Source organism: Pinus tabuliformis, chromosome 9, assembly GCF_031772625.1.
Source record: "Pinus tabuliformis cultivar Carrire ecotype Pingquan chromosome 9, CPIR1, whole genome shotgun sequence".
In the NCBI taxonomy this organism is placed as follows: domain Eukaryota; kingdom Viridiplantae; phylum Streptophyta; class Pinopsida; order Pinales; family Pinaceae; genus Pinus; species Pinus tabuliformis.
The window spans coordinates 129,625,288-129,635,277 of record NC_142307.1 but is presented as its reverse complement, the minus strand read 5'-3'; the positions used below and the strand labels follow the sequence as shown (position 1 = coordinate 129,635,277).

General features: G+C 34.8%; 1 protein-coding gene across 1 annotated transcript; it reads left to right on the top strand.

Annotated features, from left to right (window-relative positions):
* The first annotated feature begins 1,807 nt into the window (after positions 1 to 1,807).
* Positions 1,808 to 4,879, top strand: LOC149147433 (mannose-1-phosphate guanylyltransferase 1-like). Its single transcript, XM_089439316.1, has 5 exons — positions 1,808 to 2,094; positions 2,801 to 2,946; positions 3,043 to 3,105; positions 3,378 to 3,617; positions 3,815 to 4,879. Exons 2-5 carry the CDS (start codon positions 2,836 to 2,838, stop codon positions 4,484 to 4,486), a joined length of 1,086 nt encoding a protein of 361 aa, XP_089295442.1. The 5' UTR covers positions 1,808 to 2,094; positions 2,801 to 2,835; the 3' UTR covers positions 4,487 to 4,879.
* Positions 4,880 to 9,990: the final 5,111 nt, after the last annotated feature.

The following is a 9,990-nucleotide window of genomic DNA, read 5'->3' as shown; positions in this document are numbered from 1 at the left end:
CGAGTATCCAATCATCCTCATCAAATCTTTGTCAATAAGATCCCAAAATTTTTGGAAGAAGAGGATCGGGTGAAAGGAGAAGACAACTTGCTTAATTTCTTCGTTAGAGGGAGGAACAATAAGAAAATTGTTCATACCTCTAAAGACTAATTTAGGAACATGCTCATTTTTAAAATATTTATAATAAATAAAGAACAAGATTAATGCTTTTTTTAATTATTTATTATTTTTAACTATCTTCATCCTTATAATTCATCCTTATAATCACCTCAGCTCTTAAGAATCCACATGTATTTGATAATTATGTCAATTAGAAAAAAATCTCATAATTTACATGACATTCTTCTAACATGCTTTGCCAAAAAAAAGCTATGTCTAAGAGATTTGATGAAATTAGTGTTGTCCATTATTATGAAATTTTAAATATAAATATTATATATAGTTTGTTTTAATCAAAATTGATAAAATTTATTATAATTTAATTCAAAATTCATATTAAAAATAATCATTATGTAATATATTTACCTATGAAGAAAAAATAAACTAAGTTTTATGGTATATTTATGACTTTTTCTATAATTTTAGAAAATTGATTTTTTAATTAATAAACATTTTTTTTAATCTTATTTCATATACATATATATATTTAAAGGCAAATAATATTTATAACAAAGTCAATATTCTTTATAATCACTATAAAAATTGTTTTAAAATAAAATTATATAATTTCTAATTATACTTAATCATCTCTTTATATATAATATGTCTAAAGAGATTATTTTTTAGCTTTTTTAATGGAATATGATTTAGTTAAATTATAATTTTCCATTCAAACTGCAATTTTGAATGTAAAAATGGATTAAACTTTTTGAAAAACCCACTAACATAGATTTGATAATTTCAAATTATTTTTTTCTAAATTTATAATTAAATTTCAAATAAAATAGACGAATTTTTTTTATAAAGAAACTAATTTGTATAATTTTTCATTCAAATTGCAATTTTGAATGCAAAAATAAATTCAACTTCATGAAAAACCCACTTACCTTATATAGATTTGATAACTTCAAATTAAAATTTTCCAAGGTTAAAATTAAATTCAAATTAAATGGACCAATTTAAAAAAAAAGAAGAAAAAACTCACTTGCCTAAGAACTCACCATTCAAATAATGGCAATGGCTAAAGAGCCTGCTCAGGATCCAAAAAAATATTAAAAAAACCACTAACATTACATTATATAGAATCAATAACTTAAATTATAATTTTCCAAAAAAAACCAAAAACCAATAATAATAAAAAAAAAACCATTTACACGATAATTTTATCCACATTCAATAATTTTGAATTACACATTTTTTTAAATAATCAATCTTAAATAAAATAGATAAAAAAAAAATCAACTAGATATACACTATCATATTATTTTTATCTTTACTTTATTAAAAATACTATTAATTTTATTTTATTGATTGTATTACTAACATTAAATGTGTTACATGATATATATATTAGTGCCACTTCACATGACATTAAATATAGAAAGGTAACTATTAACCGCACTTTGTGAAATACGTGTACATGCCGCGCATAAGGAACTCCATACACACGCTTTGGAAAAATGACATTGGCCCACCATGATGACATTACACCTACCTTCCTTTGTCTTTTACATAATACTACTCTTGGTGCCCTCTATAAGGTACGGATTTTAATATACGACGTGGCATTGCCGGGATAATATTCCGTTCAACGGCGGGAAGTTATTTCTGCCGGCGGAATCTAAAATTCTCTATATATATTGCGTTCACTAAGGTGTCCTAAGCTGTGTTTGGGATTCAGTGGTCTGAATTAGAGTGAAGGAGAGCCACGGAATTAGTCGACGCCTTAGTGGGCGTTAAAATTTGAGATCTCGGCCTCCATTTCTTTGCAGTAGGTGCCCAGATTGAAGGTTTCAGTATTTCCCTGAATTACTGCAAAATTGGGTGCTTTTTTCGGCAGAAATTCTGTGCCATAAAGCAGGTCTTTTAGCGTAAAATCTGCCAATCTGTAACTGCTTCAGCTCAGGACCGAATTGCAGCTCGTGGGCTACGTGGGTAAGTAACTGAATATCGATTGAATGCCTGAATATCCACTGTTTTCTTCCATGGACAGCAGTTAGTTCGTTGAGGCATTATGTCAGCAGTAGGTTCTGGAGGAATTTTGTCAAAATTCTGTGTGATTTGGTGAGGATAGTTTGAATATGTTTCCAGAACTTCATATTCAGGCTAAATTCAATTTGGGTATTTTGTGAAACGTCTAACGGTGTTTGTCAGACACTGGGTGGTCATACACAGCTAGTTTTGGCACTCTAGCATACTGCTATACCATAACTCATCTACTTAGTCTTTTCACACACTGTAAATTAAGATAAAATCAAGGTATCCAGGTCTCTGGGCTTGTCTAATATATCATAGTTTGAGCTGAGATGGTACTGATTTTTTTTTAAAGCTGTTTGCTTATTAATTTTACTAATTTAAGCATGCCAGTTGTTTTCTGTAAAAGATTGAATTGAAACACATGGATGTATAGTTTCAGTAACTGTTTACTGTAAGCAAATATGTCATAATTGACATATGGTCTATCTGCTTATGATTTGAGATTCATAGATTTTATGTTTGGATCTTAGCCCAACAGATTAATTTGTCTTCTTTCATTGCTAAGTTAATAACAATATGGATACCCAATGCAATTGTATTTTTGTGCATTACATGAAAGGGAAGTTTATAGCTCTGTCTTTTCACATATTGTTCTGTTTTCTAGGAGGTCAGAACAGCTAGGAGAAGTAACAGGACACCATGAAGGCCCTCATATTGGTCGGTGGTTTCGGAACCAGGCTGCGCCCTTTGACATTGAGTGTCCCTAAGCCTCTGGTTGACTTTGCGAATAAGCCAATGATTTTGCATCAGGTAGAGCTAATAAACTTTTAACAGTAGCAGTGATGGAGGAGGTTGTCTGTTTCTTGTACGGCAAATTAAACAAATTGAATTTCAATTTTTGAGCAGATTGAAGCACTTAAAGCTATTGGTGTCGATGAAGTTGTGCTAGCTATTAACTATCAGCCTGAGGTAAGTTACAGACTCTTTCTCATATCCAGGTACTTTCAGTTTCTTCTCCTGAAAACCCAGTTCAAGTAGGAAAGTAAGAGAGATTTCTTAGTTTAAGCTTCTGTGATTTGAAAAACTTTGATTTATCTTTTCCAGATCCATCACATTAATTTATTTTTGCCAACATTTCAGATCCATCACATTAATTTATTTTTGCAAACATTTCAAACTAGCCCATGTGATTGATCATCAGGACAATAGTATGATTTCTGAGATCATTTTATTTGATGCAGGTTATGCTGAGCTTCTTAAAGGCTTTTGAAACGAAACTTGGGATTAAGATTACCTGTTCTCAGGAAACAGAGCCCATGGGCACTGCTGGGCCTTTAGCTCTTGCAAGGGACAAACTGATCGACGGATCTGGGGAACCATTTTTTGTTCTCAACAGTGATGTCATCAGTGAATACCCATTAAAGCAAATGGTTGATTTCCATACAAAACATGGAGGAGAGGCATCCATTATGGTGACCAAGGTACAGTTTGTTGTACTACCTCAAACCCCTTCTCATTTGGAACCATTTTCCTTGGTTTGGTTTTTGCAGGGCATGTCTTTGCAAAAGCCAAATTGCAAGGGAATTGCTTTTCATAATTTCATTATGTAAATTCTCTCTCACTTCAATTTTTTCATGGTTGCTAAGGTAAATACTAAAGAATTGACCTCTTGAACTAGGTTGATGAACCTTCAAAGTATGGTGTTGTTATTCTTGACGAGGAGACTGGAAAGGTAGAGAGGTTCGTTGAGAAGCCCAAGGTCTTTGTTGGTAACAAAATCAATGCAGGAATCTACCTTCTGAACCCCAGTGTTTTGGACCGAATTGAGCTGAAACCCACATCCATTGAAAAAGAAGTGTTCCCAAAAATTGCACAAGAGAAACAGCTCTATGCTATGGTTTTACCTGGTTTCTGGATGGATATTGGGCAACCCAGAGACTATATTTCAGGCCTAAGGCTCTACTTAGATTCTCTTCGAAGAAACACCTCGGATAAATTAGCAACTGGGGTTAACATTGTTGGAAATGTGATAGTTGACAGCACTGCACAGATTGGTGAGGGTTGCCTGATTGGGCCAGATGTGGCCATTGGCCCAGGTTGTGCGATTGAGGCAGGAGTGAGACTGTCACGGTGCACCATTATGCGTGGAGTGCGCATCAAGAAACACGCTTGTGTGTCTGGAAGTATCATTGGTTGGCATTCTACTGTTGGCCAATGGGCTCGCGTTGAAAACATGACAATATTGGGGGAGGATGTCCATGTTTCTGATGAGGTATACAGCAATGGAGGTGTGGTCCTTCCTCATAAAGAAATCAAAACCAGCATTCTCAAGCCAGAAATTGTCATGTGATTGGAAAGATGGAGAAGGCCTGGTAGCTAATTGGTTATTGTAATATTAATGATACAGGTGGCATAATCGTCTATGTTGTTTTCGGGGAAGTTCCGGGGGTGTAGACTGTATTCTATTTCTCTTTTTGGAGGTTAGGGGAGGAATGGAAAGTTGAGGCTGACTAAAAAGTCTGAGTTTTTGTTTAGGCTTGCATTTTACGCTATAAGATGGCAGTGAGGGAAGATAGTTCAGCATATTAGTGGAGTAAATTAGTCAATAATAGTTTGCACTATACATTATAATTTATAGTTTGCACTATACATTATAATTTATATATTTTTATGTGGTTGATTTTATTTGTAGATGAGAATTTCAATAGTTATTTAATATTTAATGATATTATGTTGGTATTCACATGTTTATCTTGTTATTTGACATTGAGAGTTGCAACGCTAAGAAAAATTGATATTTATATATGTGGTATTTGACCATAATATTGTGAAAATATGCTCACGTCTGATAAGATATATTATATGGCCAGTGAAGCTCATTAATAGGTTAAAGAGGAATAATTGGGACAAATCAATCTTGTTTTAAATGGTTACTTTCTTTTGACATCTCTCCCTTTCTTTGTTTTTTATTTTAATTTTTATTTCTAGATTAATTAAATTTCAATTTCCATGTTTCACAAGTAATTGTGGTAGAAGCATCTTGTTGCTCTTCATGCCTATGTTCTCCAGGTACTATGCTTGTACACAAGCATCATCCACCGATCTTGGCTTGAACAACATCACTTGTTTACGCAGATGGCTATGTAAACCCTCCAAATATTTGAGGTGTACATTTGGGTTTTCTGGGGAAATACCCAACATTATGGTCATTTTTCTAAATTATGTGGTGTACTTTTGTACACTCTGCCCTTGCTTCTCCCTAAAATAGTGTCACCGAATCCACTGGTCCTCTACAACTTGCTAGGGTAAAATTGTGACTTTATGAGGGTTTTAAAGTCCTCTCACTTAGTCATTGGAGGACCTCTAACCTCAAGGTCTCCATGTGGCTTTCCTACCAAGTCAGGCATGGTCCTCTAATTCTAGTGGTGCAAATGAAATCTTATGTTCTTCCTCAATATGATGGACACTAAATTACACTTCTAATTGTTGCAACCAATGAGTTAGCTTCAGAGCATTGATCTCACCTTGATACGACTTGATATCGACCTTCGCTTCCATTTTGAACAGGGATTGTGAATAGTTCATGGCATTCGAACCGGGTTGATCTCTTTGTGGTCCTTTCTTCAACTGGTTCTTTATTTCTTCCCCATCTCCTGGTCTCCCGTCTTATTTGTCGTCTGCGTTAGAACCACCATCTTCTCCGAGTAGGTTGAGCTTATTGTTAAGGGCCGACATGAGGAGATTGAAATTGTGACTTATATCTGCAACTTCTTCTTTTAGCCACAAAAACCTATCCTCTGTAGGATCAGGAGGGTTATTCACAGATTCATCAGCCATGATTAGGGTTTTACAACTTTTGGCTTAGCCAATCTAGATCCACTACAAATATCCACAATATACCCAAGCAATCTTGCTCTAACACTAATATGATTTGTAAATTGTCATGGATATTCCATTAGATAGTTTATCACAATAGATCTGATAAAACTATATTTAAAAATATGAAATCCAAACTATTAGAGTTTAATTTCTCTTTGGATTTATGGATATGTAGATTATTATTGGTTGTGTATGCATACAAATCAAAATTACACATAAAATAGAGAACAATGAAATAAAGACTCACAAACCACGATTTGACACAAGATATAATATGGGAAACCCTTTCAGGAGAAAACCCAACTACAAGGTGAGGTCGCTTTACTCTCTTTATCTGAATAGAGAATGACTATGAGTACAAAAAAATATGCATTGTGGCATGTGAACTACTATAACAATGCACGAATTCTCACTATGTGCTTTATCCCCTATCCCTATCGGCTATTTAACTCATCTATGCAAAAAATGCACTTGAAAAAATTGGGACCCCTTTCCCTCCTAGTGGTTCGATTATAACACAACCTTATAGCCTACTAGTGGTTAGGTTTGACTACCTCAATTCTCAACCAGCGTTACAATGTAGACTCTCCTAGAGTCTTCTTCATCATAATCATGTGGCTAGCTCCTTTTACATGAATAATGGGAGCTGATGTGGCATCCTCTCAAATTATGGTGGTCAAATAAAAAAGGTTAACTTCTGAGTGGCATAACTTTTGCATACAGACATCAATTGAGGTGATTCTTACGCCTTTGAAAAATTCTTTATATGTAGAATATGAAGAAAAGGTGTTTCACTTAAGTAGAAAAGTTTTTCCCACAAAAAAATGTCAATTGATGCTTGAAAATTCCACCATAAGGTTTCAGACCCCCATTTGCCAAACTAGGTCATGTCAATAAAAATGGTCCTATGAGATGATTCCTCCACTTTTTCCACTCTATAAGCATTGAGACGAATTACAAACAATATAATGATTAAGTCTGGATCATTGCAGGGGTGCTCCCTCCCCTCTTTCTACAATACAGGTTGTCGGTTCATGTGCTTAGAATCACATGAACTATTCTTCTTCTTCCACTGTCCGTTAGGGCAGTTTTTCTATAGATGTGCCTCTCCACAGTGCTAACATGAAATTGGCTTTACTTTCTCTCCAATCTTGTGATGTTCCTCCATGGCCTTAATAGCATGTCATTCCTCTACATCTCTAGAGGTTAATGCTTATTGTCACAATTCTTACATGTATGACAAGTGTTGTAGTAGCATTGTGTTCAACCTTGCCTAGTCTTCAACTCAATCTTCAAACTCCTGAAGGTTTATTACGTATCAGGGAAACTTTCCCTTTCCTAATCATGATGGAATTGGTCCAAGCTATGTTGCACTGTACTACTGTCCATGTTTTTATTTCTTACTGCAAATGGATCTTCTTATTTGTTTTTACATACACATAGTTGTTAGTTATATCAACGTAAACAAATTGACTTGTTATCTTGCCGTGCCAACACCAAGCATGTTGATTTGAAGCATTATGATATGTTGTTGTTCACATATCTAGAACTCATGTTAGCCAAATATTCCAAAATTAAAAGGTGCATATCAACATGTTTATAACCATATCATTATTAAGTTTGAAATCAACATTTTACCAAGAGTAGCAACAATGACATCTGCAAGTTTAGTATGCCAATAAGAGAAAAACTAACATATGAGAATATACCATTCTTATCCTTTAACAATTCTAATATAAACACATGCATACAGTCAACACCAATTCTAATATCAACATAATCACCAGTGAAATTTTACAATCAACACACATTTGCACACAACAAATATTCAGACTTTAATACCACACTATGTTAGGTCCCTATAATACTAGTGATTCCCCCATTACTATTTTCATTGTATCCCTTATTGTTATTATTTTGCCCCTATTGTCCCCGTATTGTTATTAGTGTGCCCCATAGAAGCTCACTATTGTTATTGTTGTGCCCTTATATTATTATTGTTATTTCAACTTTGCTTATATTGTGACCCCATAGACTCCTATATATAGAAAGGAGGTTTAGTCATTTGTAGCATTCAAGAATTGTTCATTTGTGTAATGTAAAGGAGGTTTCCCCCTCGAAGAGACTGATTTTTAAGGCGTTGATCTATCTTTTCTATTTTTTGTGCACTGGTTTCATAATATTTGGTATCAAAGCTTTGGATTATAGGGTTTCGCTGCTCCAAACAGGTCATCGTGGAATTTTCGCTATAACTTTATTTATGCGATGTTTCAGAAGCTAAAAAAAAAACACATTTGAGCCAAAATCTCGATGTGTAAAAATTCCCACTGTAGATCACCTGGTAATGCAATGTACTAAATCAAAACACTTGATTTACTTCTACAAACAATTTAGCGGAAGCTTAATTGAACATGAACAACATCAAGCATGAACAGATATAACTGAGAATGAGAAGTAATCAACCATAACATAGAAGATATATCACTGGGGAAAGCACCAGCCTAAAACCCCAACTTTGTATTATCATACAAGAAGAAATCTTGTTCAAGTTACAAAAAGAATCAGCTCTCAAGCTATCTTGCTCTCTCTGCAATCAAACAATATAGCTCATAGACTCAATAGACATAGAATATATCTTCCTCAAGCCCTCCAAGCCTCCTATTTACTTGCACAGTTTTGATTGGGGTCCAATGATATCACATGTGTGAATTGGCCTCATCACACTCACTGTAACCTCAGGTCGAACTGCGCAATTCATAAGGAATAATATTCCTTCTGCATGCAAGGAATATTCACCAAGGAATATCCTAGCAATTGATAGTACACTATCCCTCCATCTGATCTCAACTGGGTGTCTGACTGAACTGACATGGATGAGTTATCCATGAGTGAATACTTAGTTATCTGAAATATAGTAGTTACATGCATGCAAGCATTAACTAACTGAACTCTCATTAATTTAACAAACTGTTAAATTAATCTAATTGGACTTGACTAAGTTAAACTAAGTCAACTGATTACAACTCAATATTACAACTCACTCTTATCTCTTTAACTGAAGGTTAAATTCCTCAATCAAAGGAGAAATTGTTGCATGTCCTCACATAGACTTCAAGTTTTATTTTCCTTAACTAATTAACTCAAGATGAATTAATTAACTAATTTTCAAACTGCTGTTGATATCAAATTCAAATTTTGCTTCCTATGTTTAGTGCAGGGACTGACTAAAATAAGAAGGGATCCCGGAATGCTATTTTTAGAAAAGCTATTTTTAGCACTTTCACTTTTCACACATTGTTGCTAAGATCACTAATGGCTGAACTGCTATTTATAGCAGTGCTATTTTTAGCATCTTCTATTTTTAGCATTTCTTGCTGCACACTTCTCAACACTTCCTCTCAACAAGAAAGGGATTATCAGTAACCCCGATCTTGTCTCTGTGGAACTCGAACTTGCATTTTGACAATGCCTTAGTCAAAATATTTGCATCTTGCTCCTCGGTCGAAACATACTGCAACATCATGATCCTCTTGACCACACAGTCCCGTAGATGATGGTAACGGATATCTATATGCTTGGACCTATCATGAAACACTGGATTCTCAGAGAGTTTTATGCAACTCTGATTATCACAGTATATCACTGTAGGATCCATCATCTGACCAAACAATCCCACTAGAATCTTCCGCATCCAAATGGCCTCGCATGCTACCTAAATGGAAGCCATGTATTCAACCTCTGCTGAGCTAAGTGCAACTGATCTCTGTTTCTTGCTATACCAAGAAACTGCAGCTAAACCAAGGTTGAAGATTCCTCCAGAAGTGCTCTTCCGGTCTAATGGACTACTTGCCCAATCCGCATCCGTGAAGCCTTGCAGCTTCACTCCCTCTGTCCATCTGTACCATAATCCATACTGTGTAGTGCCTCTGAGATATCTCAGCACATGCTTTGCTGCCTTCCAAAACAGCTTGGTAG